The 23,366-nt window shown below is 40.1% G+C and overlaps 1 protein-coding gene across 6 annotated transcripts in view; it reads right to left on the bottom strand.

Annotated features, from left to right (window-relative positions):
* KALRN (kalirin RhoGEF kinase) overlaps positions 1–23,366 on the bottom strand; it is a 534,707-nt gene that overhangs the window by 241,351 nt on the left and 269,990 nt on the right. For all 6 annotated transcript variants that reach the window (XR_012777086.1, XR_012777087.1, XM_075511732.1 and 3 more), the window contains exon 11: positions 6,489–6,611. Coding sequence is in view for 4 of the 6 variants with exons in the window: in XM_075511732.1 (XP_075367847.1) it covers positions 6,489–6,611 (123 nt within the window). In the remaining 2 variants the exon portion in view is untranslated. The remainder of the gene's footprint in view (positions 1–6,488; positions 6,612–23,366) is intronic.

Raw genomic sequence — 23,366 nt, 5'->3', positions numbered from 1 at the left:
CTGCACCACGGTACAAAGACCTGTGTAATCTGCTGCCAGTGGGCATTTTTTCCTCTTTGTGTAGAAGTGAATACATTTACATAAATGAAGGGAACAGGAAACTGCAGATTATAGCTTCAGAATTTGCTAATGACCATGCAAAGGATGATGAAGATAAGAGCAGGGCTGACTTTTTGTTGCCTGTCTTATGTTTTTGTTATTTTTAGAAAGGTTTGGCATTATTGAAACCACAGTTATTATTGCTAATCTGGAGCATAGTTCTTACTAGGTTTAATTGTCTGCTTTCTCCCTGTTTTGGCCTAGTATTTCATCCTACATAGGATTTTAGTTACCCAACCCAAAGGGAGAAATCCAGTATGCCCAGTGAGCTATTCCTTTCAACAACCAGGTAGGTCACAAAATTTAAAAAAGTAATAATAATAATTAAAAAAAAAAAAATCACCCTGGACAATGCTCCCTAAGTGCTCATTATCAACATGGGCTCCTAATTTATGCCTAGCTGTTTTACATCAGTACTGAACTTCATGCCAAACTTTAGAACAATGACATCCAACAGAGCTGGAATTTGTATGGGAAAGCACTAGGTTTTTACCCTGAAGGCCAAACAAGTAGCTGTTTGCAATTCAGCTTTGGCCTGACTATTCCATTACCTCACTTAGTTTTAAAGCAGTTCAAGTAAAACTATGTGGAACTGAGAGATCACAGAATACCATTTTTACCTGCAGGAATTCTACTGAATCCATTGGATATTTCACATGACAAACAATATAATCATATTTTTCAACCTATTTACACTTAAAGTTCTTTTTATCTCCAAGAGCTTTTTGAAAACTCTGAACTGACAGCATCTCAGGAACAGTACAATGGAGGAAGGGAATACTCCAGACAGGAACACTGGAACACAAATTGCTTCTCGGATGAAGAATATCACCTGATCTTTGATTTCTAGTGGAGGATACTGGCCCTTGGCTTTCAAGATCTCCTCTGAAAGCCTTTCCTTGCAGGAAATACATTTACCTCCCTGAGAAGAATAAAAGGAAGAGCTGAATCTTAAAGGAACTATATATGTACACGTAAGGTTAACTTCGATGGTTCAAAGCCAGTGTTGAGGTGTTTAATCATCATCTTCCAAAAGTTCTCTTGGAGGAAAGCAAGCATAGATACCCAAGAACAGGAAAACTAAATAGCTTCCCAAATGGCATACTGCAAAGCCCAGCATTTTTGCTCACATTTTGTCTGGCTCTCCTTCACTGTAATAATTCAAGAATAGTCCACGCATGGCATGTATACCTTGGCAAAATGGAGTCTGTAAAACTGTCAGTCATCTACGTACCTAAATCAAAACTGCAATGCATATACAGACAAGCCCCATGAACTTCGATGGCCACAGCTCGGCCTCCAGTCTACCTTCTTACTGTGTTTGATAATGAGGAAAAATGCCACACATTTTGAACCAAGGCTGTTCAGAACATATGCTTTGTTGCATGCTGGAGTTGTGATATTTTACTTTATAAACATCAGTGCCTTTGGATTACTGTGAAAAACAAACCAACTATTGCATGCAACGTGCACACAGGTACTGACTACAAAACTCAGTCGTAGCTGTGAGCATCATGTGGCCCGGGAGCCTTGAAAACAGCTCCACAGACCTGGGAGCAGCTTATCACATAAACACAGATGACAAGCACCACCTTGCATTAAAGCATTGGCTGCCCAGCTTTGCATTAAAAAAAAAAAAAAAACAAAAACAAAAAACCAAACCCCCCAAAAACGTAGGAAGGTTGTTTTTCTGAGTGACCTTGAACAACGCGGGTTCTGGCAGGGGTGGGAGAACAGCAAGGGGACAGCGTGCGAGCCAGCTTCCACTTCTGCTTCGTTTCACTTCGAGACAATGTTTAGTTAGTTTGGATTAGAAACATCAGCTCTGTTTACCATTAGCGGAGTAAAGGCTTTTTACAATGCATTGCGAGTGCCATCTGCAGGTTGTAATACGTACTGGTGGGAGGTCGCATCCCAAAAATGCCGATAAACCTGCCCGACAGGAAATCTTAACAGTGCATCTGATGGAAAAGCTCATAAATGCAGAAAGACTACAGAAATGCTTGCTTCAGATCAGTCAAATCACAAAACCATTCAGCATAGCGAGTGGGATTAACAGAGCTGTTTCCCCAGTATCTTTCCTAATTCTGCACCAGCACAAGTGCAGTGATGCTCTTTGTGAGCAGAGAAGGATGTCGAGGCCACCTTAACCTCCGATTGCCAGGAATGCCAGAAGGGGGAGAATGATCTGTGGCCCCTCTCTTCATACACAGAGAATAGGAGAAGGGCTTCCAATATGTGCAGCTCAACTCGATAGTGCTGAAACATTGGGAGATTTTGGGAACACAAGCCAGTTAACAGAATTTTCCAATTGGAAGGCACACTGGTTTTCAGGATAAAAGCCCTGAATAAGGAAAAGTTAGAGAGTCTAAAATGAAATTATCTTTGGATTTACAATCATAACCGGCTGAACAATGGTTATCTGATTCACACAAAGTAATTCCAGACAAGCAAAGAGGCTGTCATTTCAGGAACACTGCAGCTACATCCACAGAGTGGTATTTCTTTGGTGATATCTTGATACCTACCTCATCGAAAATGCCTGAATACTAAATTCCACTCTGCGGTAGGCACTGTGCCTAAGGTTGGCATTTTCAGGGTGGCAGCCTGTGAACAGTATCAGCACTCGCTGAGAAACCGCCACAGGTACATACAAGATAACAACCTCCCTCCCAGGAGCTCAGGCTTTTTAATCCAAATTCAAACATTTGCCATCTGTGCATTCCATGCAGAATAAATACAGTCAGAAAAATTGCCAGAGCATTGTCTAAACAGCAGTTACGAGAGAAAGGCACCCCAAATTATATTTCGTATTGCCCACAATGCAGCACTCTCAAATCACTGACATTTTCTGAGCACAGCTGTATGCAGGAATGTGATCTGAGCCATGCCTGATTGGATCATTACATCCAGATTTATAAATCTGTGCAGTTTCTAATCAGACATAGAGGGAGCACGTTCCACCTCTCAATCTAGTGCCTTGGCAGGTCAGTCAATCAGAGCATTTCTCAACACAGTAATCCCAGATACACTACTCTTCTTTACATGCAGTTAGGCAGCATTCAAAAACACGGATGTTTTGCCCACTGTTGAAAACATCAAGAAAACTCATGAAAATTGCTTCTAGTCTGACCTTTGCAAATGCCTTCCCGAAACAGTAGAAGATAAGAACAAATATATCAGAGCCAAAAGAAAGTAGATTTTGGAGAATAAATTTATACTGCATGGCAGGCTAAGTGTTTTTTTCAGAGAACTGCCAATAGCAAATACTATTGCTTATACTGTCAATCTCACCAGGTATGTCAGTACTACACTTTTTATTTTATTTTTTAAGAAAAACAAACACAACTGTCTTTATTGTCATTAACACCAGTAATTAACATCCTGATGAGGGGAATGGGCAAACTCATCAGTTTGTTTCTGGATCTTAGCACATGTGCTTACTATATGGCTATATTGGGAATAAGCGACACCAGTTATCCACCCTAGCCATGGCAAAGATATTTGCTATCTTGAGAAAAATGACAAATAATTAAACTTAAGTTAGACTTAATTACCAACCAACTCTAAAGAGCTGATCATCAAGAAGGGAATTGGGAAGAATAAAAACTGGTCACAATCAGAGTGGGGATGAGATTTATTCCCCAACCACAAAACTGACCTCACTAGAGGCTTCTGCAGAACTCCAGGTGTGATAAATTTATGGCCTCCTCTCTTACCCTTGCTATTACTCTTTCCAAAGCAGAGAGTATTATATTCTCAAGTCCTTGACCTCAGATAAAGCCTGAGATTCCTTTCACTTCCCCTCAGCACACGTCCCCATGTCCATTTGCCAACACCACATTCCAGTGTCACACTGCAGACAGGCCTCATAAATTAGCAATGGTATTCTAGTGTGAATGCACCAGAGGAAAATATTCCTGTCAAAGCTGGGGGAAAGTAACGAGGTTTGACTTGTGTCAGTTATTTCTAATTAGGAGGCACCATAAACTTCACACTTGGAGTGCAGAACTGATCGTGACTGTTCACAGTTGTCCAGACAAAGCAATGAGACGCTCACTGATGATATCACATAAAATGTAAAAGAATCAGATTCAGAGGAACCCAAGAGATTCTATACCCATGCAAACTACACTTTTCTCTTTCCTCTCCATCCTCCTCCCAAACACCCATCTTCACCTGGATGTGGTCATCCAGTGAACTAGATTCATACACCCTTTGCTCTGAATTTGGCCTCGTGAAGTGAATGGAAATGTGTCTAAAGTTATTCACAGACAGACATGCTGAAATAGTACAGAAGGAGGACTAACAGAGGGGTTAGAAAAGTCTTAAGTGAAATATTTCTATTCTGACTTACTCCCATACCTACGCATGCAAGCTGCACATCTGTAAGGTTCCTAAACCCTTATGAGGGGATGTATCTCTAAATTACATCATCCAGTGGAGCAAGCCTTAATTGAGCTGTCGTTTCCATGTGCAGACAGTTACACAGCTTGCTCTCATCTCTATTGTCAAGACCATGTTATTTTTCTGTCTTTCCTCACCTGTTCTTAATTTGTTTCCTACATCTCCAGTGAGGTACTACTCACAGGAGGTAAAAAAGAAAAAAGCTAACTGTGATCCAGAAATGTGAGATGTAACTGGAATTATGAAGCTAATATATCATAGGGAAGGGAGATTCAGAAAATATTAATGCCACAAAGGACATTAAATCACCTAGTTTCAGCTCCTGTATATTACATGATCTTCATTTTCATTTGTTACCCCAGTACTGCATCCAATAACAGCTGATCCAAGCACATCTTCTGGAAAGGCACCTAATGTTGATTTCAGGATGAAGCCTCCTACTAACTTGTGCTTTTGGATGAGGCCCTGTAGAACCGTGGTTTGCAACCTCCAGCCTCAGGTCCGTTTTAATAAATTTGCAAAAGGTAACTCTAGAAATTCAAGCCTATTGCCAGAAGACTTAAATCCACAGGAGGTCCCATGAAATTTTAGAGACCCAACAATCTAGAACTGCTGCTTTCAGACCGTGTGATTTGTCAATGGTATACAAAGACATCCCATCACAACTGAAAGGTAACACTGAAGTTCACTAGCAAACCAAGCAATAAAGTATTCCATCAAGAGCTGAACTTCTAATTAAAAGAAGGATGTTGGCAAACTGAATGGATCCAAAGAAATAGGTAGCAAAAGAGATTTAAGGGATTGGTTAACAAGAATATGCTAGGATAATTAAATATGTGTAACATGGTTAAGAGACGCATAGGAGAAGACAAGCTAACATTCTACAGATATTTCAGGGTTGTGAATTCATCTCCTTCCTTGACACTTATCTCCTTAAGGGAGATAAATAAGACTAAAGGGATACAAATGGGGGTGGGAGTGGGGGGAGATTGAGAGAAATATAAATTGAATATGAGGGAGAAGAAAAAAAGAATATCTAGACAGTAGCTGCCATCAGGCAGTGAAATAGTTTCCCTGAGGGCAAAGTGAAAGAGCTATGTTCCTGTTGCTGGAAGCATCTTGAACTAAACTACACCAACACATGGAAAGGGTACTACAGAAAAACAAAACTAAAGTCTAATACATTTTTGCCTTATGTATTAGACATAAAAAAAAAAAGAGCTGTTCAGTCTCTGGAAGAACTTATCAAAGGTCCTCTTTCTTTTACATTTTATAAATAAAGATGGGATTTATGTTTAAACATCTACTATGACCATGCTTCAAGGAACAGTTATAAGCTTTTAGGTGGGAGCTTTTGGCTTCATACCAAAATTCCTGGACAATCCTTGCTTACACTGTGCTATGAGGAAAATAATAATAATGATAATGATAATAATAATAATAATAATGCCTACCTGTAATGATTTCCTCTCATTCCAAAACAAACAAAAAACCCTTGCATACAATATCCTGTACTCTCAGAAACAGTGGAAGGGTAGTTGCCCTTACTGCAATCACACTCTAGTGTTTCCCCTGCTTCTTAACCAGCTGCTGCTTTCCACCTTATTCTCAAGGTCCTCAGTTTCCACTGCAGCAGTTACTATTGAGTTTTCTATCACTGTCACTCATAACCATCCTCCTCTATGTCCCAACACTTCGCAGCATTACTGTCCTGTAAACTGCTTGCAATTTCTCACAGGCTTTGAGTCCCTCTGACCCAATGCAGTGATTTTCTAATTATAAATCCTACTGCTACCATGCTCTTGCAGTGTGCATGCTGACTTTCAAACCTGGGAGACAGCATCCTGGTCAGCTCCAAATGTTTGAAGAGAGCAGTGTGAATATATAGGGCCCCAAAACAGCAATAGTTTTTTTCTAAATATACAAGAGGAGTAACAAAAAAATCAAGCCAGAAAGCAGAAGTCTCTGATTCAGACTCTTACCTGTGCTACCTCTTCAAAATCATCATGTCTTTTCTGCAGCGCACGTGCTCTGTGTAGAGACTTCCCCACTCCTGTATGTTTACTCAGAAAGGCTTCCCCATGATTTTCAATCCAGTCCAGTACCTGCCAGAAAAGAAGAACATCCAATTACTTTTCTTGTCTCAGCAGCACCGAGAAATTCTCTGGGTGAGCATAAAACAGATGCAGAGGTATTACTTTGTGCTTGCTATGGCTCTAAACACATGCAGATCTGTCAAAGTCCATTCCAACTGGATAGAAGATAAATGTTTATAGATGTTACTGGTAAATTAGGATTATTGGATTTTTACTATTCGATTTATTTTGAAGTATAGCTTAGTTATTTGAGCCTGGCAGATATTAAATATTTACTGTCACATAAATGAATTTTGGGGAACAGGAATCAGAAATCCAGAATCTTTTACAACAAGAACCTTCCTCTTAAGAGCTCCTTGTGTAAACTGAAAAACAGTGATAGCTGATTTTCACACAAACAGCAGATTTAAATGGGAAGCATCTTAAATGAGTCCAAAAGCACGATGGAGAAATCAATTAAAATTTATTTTGATGTGGGGAGAAAGCATTATCAGAATAACTAGAATGAAAAGGTTAAGAATCCTTCACTGCAGGCCATAAAACATTGACAGTATGCACCTTCCAAGTCTTCCAGGTTTTCAGTTCCAAATATAACTGATCCTTATGCAAAAGTAAAGTGGCAAATCTAATATTCTGAGAGTTAAAGAGGATTTTCTTTTAAAAATAGATCAACTGTATGAGCACCATCCATTTGGAGCACCTTCTCACAATAACACTGGCACTAAAATTTAGATCAAATCTGTTCGGGATCTACTACAAACTGGAAGAAAACCCTGAACTTGACAATATGAGCTTCGGAAATTTCAGGATGTGATCTCCACCCATCTACGTCTCTTTCCCAATACACAGAGGCTAAGAGAATAAATAGTACTAGATCAGTACTGGTATTTGCATAAGTAGCTAGGACTTCGTTCAGCAAGGAACCCTGCACTCATAGCGAGTCATTGATCCTCAGTGCTACTGATGCTAATGGACTAGCAAACAGTAGCTGGTATTTCTGTCACACTGAAGGGAGAAGACACCGCAAGCATCCCCAGGACAGGGATACTACCACAGCATGCTGCACCTTCAAACGGCCTCAGAGCTGCATCCTTTCTTTGTGCAGCGCTGGGGCGCAAGCAGCAAGCATGGGCCCCAGCGATGCTGGGCAGGGGCTGTTGGACGCCTTGCAACTCATGGCAGCTTGGCCTGAGAAGGGCTTTGATACCAGGGCAGAGAACCAGGGCGGGAGAGAGCTGTGGTGCAAGGAGCCACTTGTCTTATGTGGGGCTGATAAATGAGCAGATATTATTGACTAAGCCTAGAAACCTAAGACTGGAAAAATGTAAGATGTGATTATTTTTTTTTATTTCAGGCAAGCAGAGCTATTTCATGGCTTGGTTGTACAGAATCTAAACCACCTGGGCTTTGGGTCTTTTCTCTACTGTAGATCCCAAGCATATTTTTATAAGAAGTTCCAAGTACAAACACAGCTTTATACACATAGACTTATTTCCCAACCCTATTTCTTTGCTGAAAAAAGCAAATTTTTTAATTTCTTTAAATTAATATTTTGTGCTTACAAGGTATTTTTCATCCACAGAGTACAAATCATTTCACAAAATGGGGTATCAAAGCACTTTATGTCCTGCAGGGACAACACACATTTGGCATAAGTGTCACCATGGGGATGAGGAAGCAGGACCAGGTGTGTCGGCAGTTCAGTCATCGCTTCCTGCTTCCCTTTCTCTGATCAGTTCATCTCCCATTTGCGCTGGGTAGAGAATCCCAAATACATTCCTTCAAACTGTTTGATAGCCATGTGCCAGCTGGTCTGCTAAGAGCTTTTCTGCAATATATTCTTGACCAGGAATCTGTATATAACTTGAAATAACATTAATTATTGGAGGGTAGCCTTCTAGCATTTGTGTCATTAACAGTCTATAAATAATTCCATTAACATCCTCTTTCCTCTTGTCAGGAGTTTTCAACTTATCTATAAAAATGGAACCAGATCAAAACTCAATTTTGAAAAAAATCTCATCTAATGAGGCCTCAATTTTAAAATATTTTTTAAATGGCAAATGGCTTTAATTCAAACAATGTTTCATACGAAGTTAGTATGCAGTATGTGCTTTCTATTTATTAATATTTGATAGCCACTCACTGTAATTCTCCAGCAAATTATTCTAGTAACTTTCATGCTTATAGCATTAAAGCAGTAATCACATAATAATAAAATTTTTATCCCAACCAATGTTATATTGGGCTGCTTTAGTCACTGTTAGATGACTGTTGACAGAGATTGCCACTTTTACTTTATAAACGGATATTTTGTTACATACTTCAATTCAAAACAGAAATACAACATATGATGCCCACTTTAAACAAAGATGGAAAAAAAGACAATGACTCCAGGCCAGAGTACTGGTCAAAAGATGGACACTTTACTCTCAACAAAAAACCCAACCAACCAAAGTGCTAGAACATTAATCCATAGGGAATAAACCTTTGTTCCAGGACTCATCCAAGAGCTGGCAACTCCTGCAGCAAAGTCTCATGTTGCATTTGGGCAGTTATTCCATACTGCCTGACACAGAAGGGCACCATCTGGTGATTCACCAAATCCTTCCTGTAACATGAAAGCTTCCCTCTGAAGTCATCTATGCAGGTATTGATTAGGTTTCCAAATCCTTTAGTTTATAAGATTAGATATAAAATACCCCTTGAGGTGACAAAATTGTACATCCACTTAATAAATCAACACTACATGAGCATACATTTAAAAAAAAAAAATCAATCTATAAACCATCCACTAATGACACTGGCTGTAACATTCTATTTGACCACCTCTTTCCTACGCCATTTCTCTCCTTATAGTGCCATGTCTCAGATCCTATCTGCTCTTTAAAAAGTTCTGGTTCAAATTTTTCCAAAAACTCTACTTCTGCCATGACTCCCGCAAGAAACAAATCACAACTTTTTAAAGAATAACTTGCTTAACAGCATTTTCTGTGGCTCTGAAACCCATGTTAATATATTTGACCACTCCAGTCTTCAGTGCATTTGTTTTCACAACCATTCTGTGAAATACATAAATGCTGTATTTTCATTTTGCATAGAAGGGCAGGAAGAAAATTATATATATATATATTTAAAGAGACCAAGTGAATTGCTGAGGTGTCCCAGGAAGTTGCCAGAAGACAGGATGTTAGCATGAGGCTCTGATAACCTGATAGCCCTAACTATCAAGAGAATCCTCAGCATTTATATGAGCAGCTAATATGTTTTTCCTTATATAAAGCATTTGCCATCTAATAAGCTCACAATAATTTGCAAACATGGACAAATACCACATCCTTGTTTCCATCATACAAGGCACAGAAAATTTGCACTAAATGAGGAACTGAGGTATGGAATAACTGAGTGAGCAAAGCAAGAGCAAGAACATAAATCTGTATGGATACAAAACACTTACTCCCCAGTGAAAACAATGAGAAATGTTAAGCAATTAGTCTACAGCAAATGCAGGAACAACTTTGAAAGGTCACAATAAAACCTGAAATCACCAGCACTTGTAAACATCTACCTGTCAGCATGTTTGGAGACATTCTCCATTACCCTGAAGAAATGAAATGTCTTTAGAACTAGCACAAATGTGTAATAATTCAAGATAAATATTAACATTTTAATTGAGAGCATGGACTGTATAACTTACTCTACTGCCGAAAATTAACACCCCGAGATATAGTTAGCCATTGAAGTTACAATGACTTAGTTCAAATAATTTAATTACTCCTTAAAAACATAAACAGCTTGAAGATGCTGGTAAAATGCAGTTAAGAGTGTTTTCCAAATTACACCTTCAAATTTCCTAATTGTCCTTTATTGCAAAGCTATTTTTTCTTAAAACAGCTAGAAAAAGGCTGTAAGTCATGAATTCTTTGAAATGAAAATACTGTGCTACAGATAGATCCATCATCTAAGGTGTTTCTTGAAACAAAATATATTTTGTAACTCCCGTATAAGCCAATTCCCTTTCCAATATGCATTTACTACTCTACTTCCACTAGTTTGAAAGCTGCTCAGGACAGGGGCCAGGACCTGCCTCCTGCTTTGCAGCGCCTCACACAGCAAAGCCTGATCCTGCATGACTGCAATTTAAATACAGCCTAACTACTGTGTGGACACACTTCCCACATAGGACAGCATTTTCCAATCTGGAGTGCTGTCCATTAGATAATACTACATTAATAAAAACATAGCTGAGTTCAAACTTCAAGACACATCTCCAACCATGTGTAAAGCTGCCCCTGGAATTGCCTAGGAAACTTTGTAACTCACAGACATCTTCTGAAAGGACTGCACGATAATAAAGTCCTGGTATTTGCCACCTTCACCTGTGGCAAATTCCCATCCCACACCTTACTGTCCCAGTTGCTATTGGTGAGTTGATCAGGGTAGCTGTTTCTGCTGTTCCTCCACCCAGTCCCACAAGATGTCCATAGGAAGAAATAAATGAGCTGCTCTCTTTACTCTGATAGTAGCTTGCATGGGATTCCAGAAAGTGTGCATGTGAGGCTAGGAGGTGAGAAGGTGGCTCCCTTTCTTTTCTGGATGGAGATCCATAATTCTGTGTGTAATTCCCAGCTAGTAAAAGTTTATAAAGCATCAGGCTCAAAAGCATGCAATGTTTGCTAGGAGCTTTTTAACAGAAGGAGAACATAAACCAAATGCTCAAGAAGCACATCTGATGTCAGCAACATTTATTGGCAGGAATGCTGCAGGATACAGCATTTTAAATTTCACCTAGTCTAAGATCAAAAGTCGTAGGAGCATTATTTTCTTTCTATCATGATATGCATGTCTTGTCTCCTGATCTCCTCAGGGGCACAATTACACACCCAACAAAATAAGCAGCACACCCAGGTCACCAAGAAAATTAAATAAAAATCCAGTGCAATTACAGCAGGCTGAATGTGCTAGCTATTACAGTCATTATATGGATGGATAACCACAAGATTCAAAATGCTACCTGGAGGAAGAACAGCTGTAACTGCCCCTTTTGAATGATCTGTGTAACTGCAAAAAGAATATTAGTGGCAATTCGGACAGGTTTCATCTGCAGCACAGCATCAGGAAGCAGGTGCATAGAAGAGAAACGCTTCCAGAGGCCACACTCCTTTTGCTGATGATCAAACTCTTGCCTATGGGAAGTCTAAGACCTATGGCGTACCTAAACTGGCAAAATAAATACTGCCCAGGTGAGGTCAGGGAAAAACGTACCTGAAAATCCATTTGCAGTGAATGGTGATAGTTTGTACAGGACAAGGTAGGAAAACACAGGAAGAAAGAAATGGAAGAATAGTTTTAAAGGAAAAAAGGTTGAAGAAGCAATCAGGCAATAATTAAGCATTATTTAAGCATAAGATAACTGCTCTTCCTCTAAGGTAATTTGTATGATGGGAATATGGCAAGATGATTGCATTAGTGCAGTTAAGGTCAATTCTTTTAATAGCTTAAAAAGTTAATTCGATTTTTAAATAAAAAAAAGCAATGGACACTATTTTTAAAGGGCAGACTTTTCAATGTAGGTCTTTGAAAATGAAGCCTCTTTCTGTAGGCATCTTTCCTAATCAGTAAATGTGAAAACTAAGAAGCACCTCATAACTTTATCTGACTTTAATTTAAATTCTCCTTGGGAACCAATTCTTTCCTAGCAAGTCCCCATGTTCTTCTGCTCCCATTTTACATGAATACAAAATGTGAAAGGAGTAGTAAGTTCATTACTTTAAGGAACCATATATGTTGTTGAAGTTAGTTGAAAAACTTCTGCATTTTCACATCTTTTAAATTGTATTTCTTTTAGCAGCAAGGAAGGAAGATGAAATGAGAATGACTTGGAGAAGAACACAGAGGCTTGCTCAAATATACCAGTCACTGAACCCTGCCCTCATCCTACAGGAAGGAGACGAGAAGTGTAAGCTGGTGATTAAACCAGCATTAATAAGATGCAGCGTGTTGTGCTAGTAGTGATGGGGCACCCCGACTTCTGCATTTGACCCAGGCCCGTGTTGAACAGTTTCATTGCTCCTGAGCGAGATGACCCACTGAAGTGCCTTGGCTGAGGGAATTGTTAATCTTTGTTACTCTAAGACCCACTGTTGTTGCCATTAATGACTCTTAAAACTAAGTTACTCTGAAAACTGAAAATAAATTATACCATTTTACACTTCAGCAGTTAAGAGTCAGATCTTGATCTCAAAACAGTACAAACCTGGCATAAGTCAAAGGGGTTAGATTAACTCTTTGGTAACTCTAGCAGAGTTGTAATAAATTCCAGAGCAATTCCAGTGAAGTACACCCAATTTATTCAGCTTTAAAAGAGGCCCCATTTCAAATAGGTGCATAAGCATTGCCTAACTTTAAACACATGGATAGAGCTTCCAAAATCTGCTAGGCTTATGCCAGTGAAAGGAAGCCAAACAGTATCAAGTTGCCACTATGTGCACTTTATTGCTTGCTCTTGAGATACTATGGGCTAACTAGAATTCTGGTGTGATACCAGCAATTCACATGACACTTCAAAACTTGTGGTTTTATAGTCTCATCACCATTTTCACTCATAAGAATCAAACCTTATCTTTACCTATCTTTACCTTTCCTGTAGCTGCTATTAGGAATGCTCAGTAACTCCAAGGCCTTACATGTCTGAAAGCCCTTTTCCAGAAACTCTGCCTTTGCCAACCATGCTTTTTGTAACCAGGAAGCGTAGTTAAAAGGTTCATGTTTCAGATTGTGCTTTCACAGATACTTTACATCCAAAGTTTATTGTAGATGTTTTGTTATACTGCACAGCAACAAAACCCGATCTTTTCTGTCAAAGCCCTTCAAAATTGTACAAGCCTAGTTAGTAACACGCACTGGCTGAACTAGAATTTGCAGATACAAGACAGAGAATCTCTTGGCAGAAGAGAAATAATTCATTGTCTTACAAGAAGAACTAGAAGCTACACATCATATATGCATTTATGAGCAACACAATTCAAAGTAGATGTGCTCTAAGGACACCCACAAACCACTCCCTTCTTGGGCAGTAAAAGGAAAGGGCCTCTAAGCAATAGAGTGCACATTTGCCAGGGAGAGCACTGAATCTCTGGGCGGAGGCAGTAGCCAGTGTGGGATTGTCAACTTCTATCCATTGGAATTACATCTGCTTCTGGGTAACATTGTTCTGTGCAGGCTGGCATGGGCAGCCCAACCCCTGGCCTGCTACCAGGCCCTCCAGGAGAATTTGGTGTCAGCAACAGCACCAGGGAAGACAGAACAAACACTGAGAATCGGAAGAAAAACAAAACAAAAAATCCCTCCAAACCCACAACAACTCAAGGAGACTTAATAAATCCTAATAGGCTTTAATGAATAAAATTCACACCAAGTCTGATTTAAATTAAAATATAGTTTCTTTGTTGTATTCCAAATCATTGCTGAAAATAGATTTCTTTTCCCTCCTACCCCTGGCCCTGTCACAGCAGGGTAATGTCAAGTAAAGGTCTAGCTGAGAAAATACACCGAAATACAAAGGAACTTATCCTCTGGCTTTTCCTGCTATTATTAAAGGTTTATAATAGAACCCAAAACAAAACTCAGCCATTCTCATTTGCAGTTTTTACCTCCTAATAAAAAATGAGCTCCCTTTTTCACTTCTTTCTTCATTACAATTTTAAGTTGGTGGCACAGTAAAGTATTTTAAAAAGCAGTTTTTTGAAGAAGGGAATCACACCTCATGTTTAAACCAGAAACATCATCTTTGGCTCCCATGACATTATTTTTCATTTCAGAGACATCTATATCTGACTCTCAAACTCAGATCTTGTTCCCACTAAAATCCACAGCAAAGTTTCAACTGACTTCAGTAAACATGGATCAAAGACCCCATGTTTGTAAAGTTAATAGGCAGGGGCTAGTTATGCATACAACAGAATCTGAGCCTCTGGACACATACTTGAACAACATGTTCTATGTCCCATTTAGCAACTTCTGAACAAATGTAGTTCATAGGACAGCATGTTACAAGCTGCATAAGTTAATGCAGATAAGTGCATTCCTAATGTACAGATACAGCTCTGCTAATGCAGTTCAGTAGTGGTGGAAGGGAACAGTGTTTTAGTCTGTTCACTCTCTTTGATTAAGCATGTCAAATTACATAAGAGTTTTAAGAAATAAGCAAAAAGCAACAAGTACTTCATATCAAAAGTAGACTGGAATTCGAGTGATTTGGTTCAATGCCCAGCACTGCAGTTCAGCAAACAACTCAACTTCCCTGCCTCCATTCTCATTTCTAAAATGACATTAATCACACTTACAGTCAAAACAAGCAAGGCTGACAAAGAAAGTGTTTAGAGTAAAAGCTGCCTTTTACTTCAAGTTTTTACAGCCTCTAGCAATACGTGTCTCCAAATTTGGTTGGGGATTCTAGGAACCTTTTCCAATACAGGAAGATACTGAAATATCATCAATAGTAAACAACATCATGGCAGCTGTACAAAAGTAAGCAGGCAATCCATTGAAAGGCAGGGCTTTAAAATCAGGTGTCAGCTGCTCCAATTCACTGTGGTATAAATGCCTAATTGCTGAGCATATAGCTATAAATATGATAGCTTGACCTGTCCGTGTGGTGATGACTAATTCATCTTCAGAAAATAAAATAGCCAGCCAACCAAGTTCTTCTGTATGTAATTCAGCTCAGATGGTCAGTCATAAGCGTCACTTCTTTCAAATTGGCTGGAGACCTAATCAGTGTATCCCACTATCACCAACCAAGCAGTCTGAGGTTTCAGGGTTTTGTTTTGGGGGTTTTTTTGTTTGGTTGGTTTGGGTTTTTTTGTTTTTTTTTTTTTTTTAAGAAGAGATGGAATTGAATGAACAGAGCTACACTCATTAACACAGTCTGAGGATTAGACAAGAAAGATGAATTTTGATACTTCTTCAGTTCTTTCTCACGGAAGCTCTCTCTTAAAATGCTACAATAGACAACCTTCTCTGAAGTTAGCCAAAAGTTTGTCACCTCCATTTTGCCTTTCCTTTTCACCACAACTCCTCCGTGTGGTATGTATGTACTCAGCTGTGCCTGGGTCTCTTTCAAAAGCCAGAGAACTAATGCAGCTGCTATTAAGTATGATTTTTTAATCACTCCCTGCTTTTCCCCTCTAATTGTAGTTATTCCAAATACCACCACATAATTAAAGAGGTCTTTTCAAAAAGAAATAACATGCAGTCCCTTTTACCCTTGGAGGGAAAAGCAACCTTACAGACCTATCAGTATTTTGCTGCACAGTGCAACTAAATTAACGAGGAGAATTAAATGCAGAGCCAATTATAACATTTAAAAAACTTCCTTTATTCCCTTGTCTACATTCAACCCAAAAAAGAAGTCCCCATGAAATCAGATTGTAGGTGTTTTTATGAGCTTCCTGGACATTATGTGAAAGTTTCACCTCTGCACAATTTCTCATTTTAACAACAAAAATCTAACCTCTGTAGTTAAAAAAACCATTAGTTTGCCAAAAGCAGAACATTCATGTTCTGTTCTTTGCAGCAGGGACAGCCTTGCAAAGCACAGCTGATAGATACTAGTGAACACATCTGAGTAAATTATACAACTGCTGAGACATGTGGGTCTACCAATTTAGAAAAGTGTCAGAAAAGTCCTTAATATGGAAAAATACATGCACATAGTCTTCTTCAGACTTCTCACTGCTTCTAGCACCCACAGATATCCTACAAGCCCATCTGGAAACAGGACTGTAGGAGTTCGTCCAGACAAGACAGTCCCTGCAGCAGGATCCTTGTTCATCAACAGCTTCTGCAGTGGAAATGACTACAGAGTAACAACTCCCCCTGGCTACCTCCTTCTTAGCAGCTTCTATTGCAAAAGTATTCAAAAACAGTTAGTTGTGAAAGGCCTCCAAAGTTAACAGAATGACTAAGTGAAGACATCCTAAATATCTCCCATGGCAATGGCCCGAGAGCCAAGACTATCCTCAACTTTTATAGCAGAGTCTCAGAAGTTCATGGTGACTTGCCGATTCAGGCCTTAGCTTGCAGTACCATTGCTCTTCCACTTCCCTCCAAGAGCTTTCACATTACTGTAGACTTATAGACCTGTACAATAGTCACAAATACTCTTGCCTGCTCCCAGATACGCCACCCTCTCATGGACAACGTGGCTGCTCACTTCATGTTATGATGAGGTGTGCAGTCTCCCACACAGCTCCTCCAACTTAACTCCTTACCTTTTCACAGCCTTATATGGCAAAAATAACCTCATGTCTGCTTTCTGCAGATGGCTATTATGTACTTGTACAGTTCTTCACATCTATAAACATATTACAATGGTTTAAAACTGACATGCATTTGGAGAAGAGTGAGCATATTATGTGTTCTGGTCCCATCCACCTTCACTCCATGTAAAGAAAAGAGCTGATCCCAGCCGTAGTGATTAGGGACATGCAGGGTTTAGTCATGCCTCTCTCTTGGGAACAGCACATTCAATTCAGGGCTCTGGCAGAGCTGCTGGGTGTAGGCTGGGCACTACGAGAGCAGTACTTGCCCATTTCTTCTGGGCATTGGCTGCAGCAGCCCAAACCTGCTCCTTCACTAAATGCTGTCATCTAGGATGCAAGCTCCCCAAAAGGGAGTGGGAATACACATGCCTCTCTTACCCTGAGAAAGAACTTCTTTCAGCTTAACATTGCTTTCTTCTGGTAAAGTTCCCATTCATCAAATGTATCCCACTTATCTTTCATTTTTTTGATTAAGTGTTTTACTTGATAAAATTTGGCAACTGCCTCTCTAAAAACATTCCAAGTAAGAGAACAATAGACAGACAAATGAAGAACTAATGTTTCTTCCTTAATGCCTGGATTGTTACTAATGTTCCCAGAATATTGTTTTTAAGGAAATAAATAAAAAAAACCAAAACCCAAAAAACCTTCAGGTTAAAAAACCTGTGGTATTCTTTAAATGTTGAACTTCTTTTAGAGCAAGTTTCAAAGCTGTATGTGGGTGGAGAAGCTATAAATAACCACATTTGAAGCTATAAATAACCACATTTGTGCATGTTCCTTCTGTACAAGACACAGAAAATGTGCTCTGCATCAGCATAGAAAGACGCTGCTGTGCTCTGCATGAGGCTTCTCAAGGCTGGCAGGTAGATTATCTCTTTTGCAGTTATGCTGCTGGTGTTGCTGTTTGTGAGTCTTTTCTCCAAAACTAGGAATCATACCTGGCATTTAGCTGTAGTGTGATGAATTAGCAATACAACTAATCAGATATGTCAGCCTCTTATCAATGGTAATATTCAGAAATACAGAAATATTTTCTTTCCTAGGGCATATAGAAGATCTTGGTTGTTGCTGTCCACAGCACTAGTTAGAACAGTGATTTTGCTCCTTTTGAGGCTAATATGCCTTGCCCAGGTCTCCATTTCTTATCCCATGTTTGTCCTTTCAGATCATTTTTACAGGGTGCAACTACCGGGTCAGTCAGAGCTGGGGCCAGCTCTATTCTTAGGTCTGCCCCCCCCCGCCCCATCTGGGCTGTTTGCTTGGACATAATCAGAGTTTTCTGAAAGAATATCCCAGGTCTCTCACAGCTCAAGTGGACAGAAAGAACATTGTCCCAGGCAGAGTGGGCAGTGAAGCAAAGGCAACCTAAAAAAGCTCTTGATTTTTTGCTCAAGCAAACTTCCCTTTCATTTTCCACTATGGTTGTTTCCATCACTTTAGCTTAGGCTCTGGAGTTCCCAGGAAGAGAAATACCTGAGCACGCTCAACATTTGGCCCAGCTTCTTCCTCATATGCACTGAAGCAGGGGATCTCTACAGCTCTTAAGCACCAACAGATGAAACAATATCCTAATTATTAGAAAGCTCTTGTACACTGAGTTAACAGTGCTCAGACTGTGCTGTGACCATGTGTACTAGCAGCTTTTTTAATTCCTCAAATAGTTACTTAGCATCTTGTGTTTCCTTCTACCTCTAGTAACTCTATTTTGCTTCTCTGGCATCAGACCAACAGAAAACCAGCATTTGCAGACCTGACAGTAAGTAGAGACACGTGCAGGATCCAGCTCATTTAGATTTCTGATTGGAAGCTCTGATTTAGACTTCTAAGGTGTTGACCTCCAAGTTGTCGTTACTAATGACAGCTATCATCACAGCTAATTTTCATGTTTGTGAACACAGCATCACAGTGGTTTTCACACAGATATTTGTGAGGAAAAGCATTCTGATCCTATAGAGAAATTTGTGCATTTGAAAGTGCGACCCTTTGTGGCTTGTGAAGTAGTTTCCTTGCATACGTTTGCTTCATTTTTTTTCTCAGTGGGACTGTCCAAAATGTAAGAGGTCCCCAAGAAATACAGCAAGTACACAGGAGGGATAAAAGGAGCTACATGAACTCTTTAGAAAAGTACGTTATCCTCAAGTATGTAAATAGAGGAATTGGTTTTAACTCTGCCAGTGACAGATGTGCCTACAGGCTTCAAGAGAGAAACAAAACAAAATAGAGAGTGGATAAAGATTCAGAAAAAAAAGGACTGTTCTTCACAGTTCCAACCCTGATCTGCTTTATAGCCCCTTTCAGTACCTCAGTTTCCCTGTCTGTAAAATGAAGAAAGAAATCCACTGAGAGATAAATGTCAGACCAATATATCATTACTGCTACCATTAAACGTTCAGTGGTAGCCACTAAACACTCGGGGGAAAAAAACCAAAATAAACCCTGAACACATTTACTACATGTTTTTTCAGCTCCAGCTGTAACTAGAGCATAACTGCGTCAGTGTAGGCAGGAGTATAATAGTATAATGGTAAGTTGGGTAGGCACCTACCTTGGGAAATACACTCCTCATCTACTCAGTAGGAAAAGAGCAACCTACATGACTGGCTCCTAATTTCAGTGCTCTGGGTCACTGTCTGGAACTGCTACCACTGTACTAACCTGAGACTACTCTCCTAATTTAGACATGAATTAAGACAGTACCATCTACATTTTGATAGTATCAAGCCACCTAAACTGTTACTAGTTTAAACAAGATGTTTAAAGGCAATTAACAATTAGAACGGACGGATAAAGCAACGATGAGCTTTACAACAGAGTAGTCTTTAATGCAAGCACTATGCTCCAGGCCCCCTATAGGCACTCCCCACTGTGCTTGAGTTGTCTGCTTCACCACAGAGAAAACTGCTGATTGACCAGGATATTAAATAAAGTGCTGCTTTAGGTTACTGTTGGGAGCAGACGATTTAATCATCTTGGTTTAACAAGGCTTATAATCACAACACACAGCAAAGACAGGTTTAGTAAGAGAACAAATCCCAACCGGGACAAATGGGTCTTGGGACATAGTCTCATCCCAGTAACAGAAAAACTCACCAGGATGGTACAATGCTGCAGTAGTCTTAAACACCCCTGCCAAGGTCAGAGCCCCTTGGGGCTGAGCATCATGCCAACACCTAGGAAAACATAACCTTTCCCCCATGGGGCTCTGACCTGATTTGAGACTAGAGGCAAAATATGGAAGTGCAATCCATGTGGGGAAGGAGAAGTAGGAGAACAAGGATGAAAGAAGTGCCCTGAATGCCAGGAGTGGCTATTCTTCATCAGGCACTTTCCTAGGATCTCTTCTTTGTATTTTAAATAAATAGCCTGATGTCTCAAACATTTTATCTCCCAGTTTAAGATACTCTATGTGTCAGGCTGTGAGTAGGGAGTAAGGAATGCAGCACAAGGCTGTGTCTGACCTCCTGGCAGGGCTCATCTGCCACTGGGTCCTGCCTAGGGATTCAAACCTGCACCACAGCATTTCTCCTGCTGTAGGGCCTCTGCAGCATCTCTTCTGCTTGCACTGCCTGCCTGTCAATCACTGCTCAGGCAAACCAGCTGCGCTTGACACATGGTGTCCCAGGGCAGAGAAGTCACAGCTCAGTACTGCAAATAAGCGGGGAAAGGGCTAAGTTGCTGTGGTGTGTGAGAAATTTTGCACGTAGCATACAGACCCCATGCTGAGCTAGGCACTGAGTATGCAAGACACAGCAGAGCTGAAATAAAAAGCCCAGGACGTTTGCATCACTGTGTAATCTACCCATAACTGTATGGCTGATTTCTTCTACATGTCACAGCAGAAATGGATCCTGTGAGGGTTTTGAAGGGTGAAAGGCCAATGACCTTACAGATTCACCAAAAAAGGCCACGGATAATGGCAATGAGAAGCTGTTTGTGGGGAGGCAAACAAATGGATGCTGAGCCCTGAGTCCGCTGGCAGACTGGTAGAGGCAATGCAATAATAAACTAGAATATATGTGCCATCAGGACCAGACTTATGAAAAGACCTTTCAGCTAGGAACAACCTTGAGCTGTTCAAGAGAAAAGAGGAGCCACCTAAAAGACTTCAGGAGTGAGAGTCATGGGCAGAGTGAGGGGCAGAAGTGGTTGGGGACCTCCCTTAAGAGCACCTTTTAAATGAAAAGTTCAGTTTCCCCCAAACTGAAGTTTTCTGTGAAAAACTGCTTGCTTTCTTATGTTTTTCTCCTAGCTTGGTGGCTCCCAGAATATGGCATCCCCTCATCCTGAACTTCCTTCTCTTCTGGTTTCCTGACACCTCATGCACTTTGAAAACCTGAGGAGGTAAGCAAGCAGAAACAATACCCCAAAATACATTTTGATTGTTTAAAGTTACTTTTTGCTGGAGGGAGAGGGAAATTAAAAAAAAAAAAAAAGAAGTTTAATTTTGTGGTTCGCTCCCCCCCCCCCCAACTTTTCCTCCTTATTTGGGAAGGGAACTGTCTCAAGGTCAGAATGTTTTGTACGTTGCTGAAGCCAAAAATAAAAATAATTTTCTCCATCCCTCAACACACGTCCCATCCAAAAAAATCCAAAAGGCAGGAAAGAAACAAGTAAAGAACTATCAAAACAAAGGGAGGAGAAAGGTAAAACACCAATGGACAGGCGTAAAATATGTTTTGCATGTTTTTACATTTGAAGGACATTTTTGTTAAAAGGGAACCATAGTGTAACATAAAATAAAGTTTATTGCTGTAATGGTATACAGGAGTTTGAGCCAACCAGCTCTGTCTAAATGTGCCTGAAGGGTCACCCAAGCCTAGGCAACAGCTTCCAGAACTACAATCCAAAAATTACAACTTTAAAAAACAAGCAAGAAGCTTTGTGTAAGAATTCCCTATGAGGAGTATGAAACAAAAGAAGTTGCTTAAAAGTCTCCTGTGAGCTAAAACACTGTGTTTAGTCCTAAATAGTGCACAACCTCTCTTCCAAGGACAGAAATACCAGAACTCTTCAGTCAACTTGGCTAGGTAGGGCAGCTACCAAAACAAGGCACAGCCAACAGGAGACGCTAACAGAGCAAAGAGCTGCTGCAGAGCAAAGAGCTGCTGCAGAGCAAAGAGCTGCTGCAGAGCACAGCCGTACGGAGCAGAGCTAGTAAAAGGAGTTCGTGGCACAGAGTAAGGTAGAGCTGCTAGAAGGAGGAGAGCTAGTGAGAACGACTACCGTGGAGAGGAGCAGCTAGCTCCTCTCCCCAGGTCATGGTGCCAGATCAGCTCAACCTAAATTAGGCCTTGCTACGCAGCAAGACATAATAATCTCAAATCATGACTGCAATTCATTACCAGATGGGGAAAGTAACCAACTGGCTGAGCAGCTGCTTTGTGGAGGAAAACACAGTGAAATTGTTACAGTTATACTCTAGGAACTACTGTCATTACCCTCTTTGTTGTCTGGCTAGGTTTTTTCTCACTTTCATGAAAATACCTTTTGTGGGCCATCAGTCAAAAGCAATATGAAAGAGGATTGATCACTCTGAGTGACAGGAAGGATCATGAAAAAGCTGGGAGGCCATGTAAGGAGATAATTGGGAGGAAAGATCAAGGGAAACAAATGGAGTAGAAAAGAATGACTATTTTGGACTCCTAAACCAATGCCTAAAATAGCATATTTATTTCTTAGCATAACAGACCTTATTTCATTTTTAGATAGTCCCAACAAATCCTATAAGACCTTGTCATAAGGGGTAAAACTGGAGTAGCAATGACTTTGAGGATTTAGAGCAGGGATTTGTGAATCAGACATCCCGACATGAAGAGTTCTAGTCATGAAGCTTTCAGTGACCTTTGGCAAGTTGCTCAGCATCAACCTTTTAGAAAACCCATAATCCTGAGATGAAAGAAACCACAATAAGCAAGAAGTACTACTGTTATTGTTACTTCTTAAAGTTACAGGGGAGAAAGCCTTCTGGCATTCCAGCCTACATTTATTCAAAGACCTTATTTTTCTCCATGTCCTTGGTGACAATTACTTATTCTAGCAACTGCTTTCAAAAAATATACATGTTTCTGGAGAAAACTACTTTATTTCTCTTTCTTCACCACTGCAGGCCTACTATTTTTGTAGGCCTAATCAGTAACAGACAAGCCTGATTCTTTTTCCTCCTTTGCCACAACAATAAGAGCCAACGATGCCTTTCAGAAACAATAAACTACACATCGTATTTTCAGGGATGCTGACATGCAAACAATCCTGGGATAGAAATAGACAACGAGGATATGCTATATAAGGAGGACAATTCTGTTTAAGCATAACAGCAAATTTTAGCAGTTTGCCTAGGACTGACTTCCTTGCAGTTTGCTGCAAAGCAAATCCTGGATCAGAAAGGCACTGAGTGGCCTGGCATGATGGCTAGAGGTGCTCTACACCACACAGGATT

The sequence above is a fragment of the Mycteria americana genome, chromosome 9 (genome assembly GCF_035582795.1).
Source record: "Mycteria americana isolate JAX WOST 10 ecotype Jacksonville Zoo and Gardens chromosome 9, USCA_MyAme_1.0, whole genome shotgun sequence".
Classification (NCBI taxonomy): Eukaryota; Metazoa; Chordata; class Aves; order Ciconiiformes; family Ciconiidae; genus Mycteria; species Mycteria americana.
Note: the sequence above shows the minus strand (reverse complement) of the source record. Positions and strands in the feature narration are given on the sequence as shown.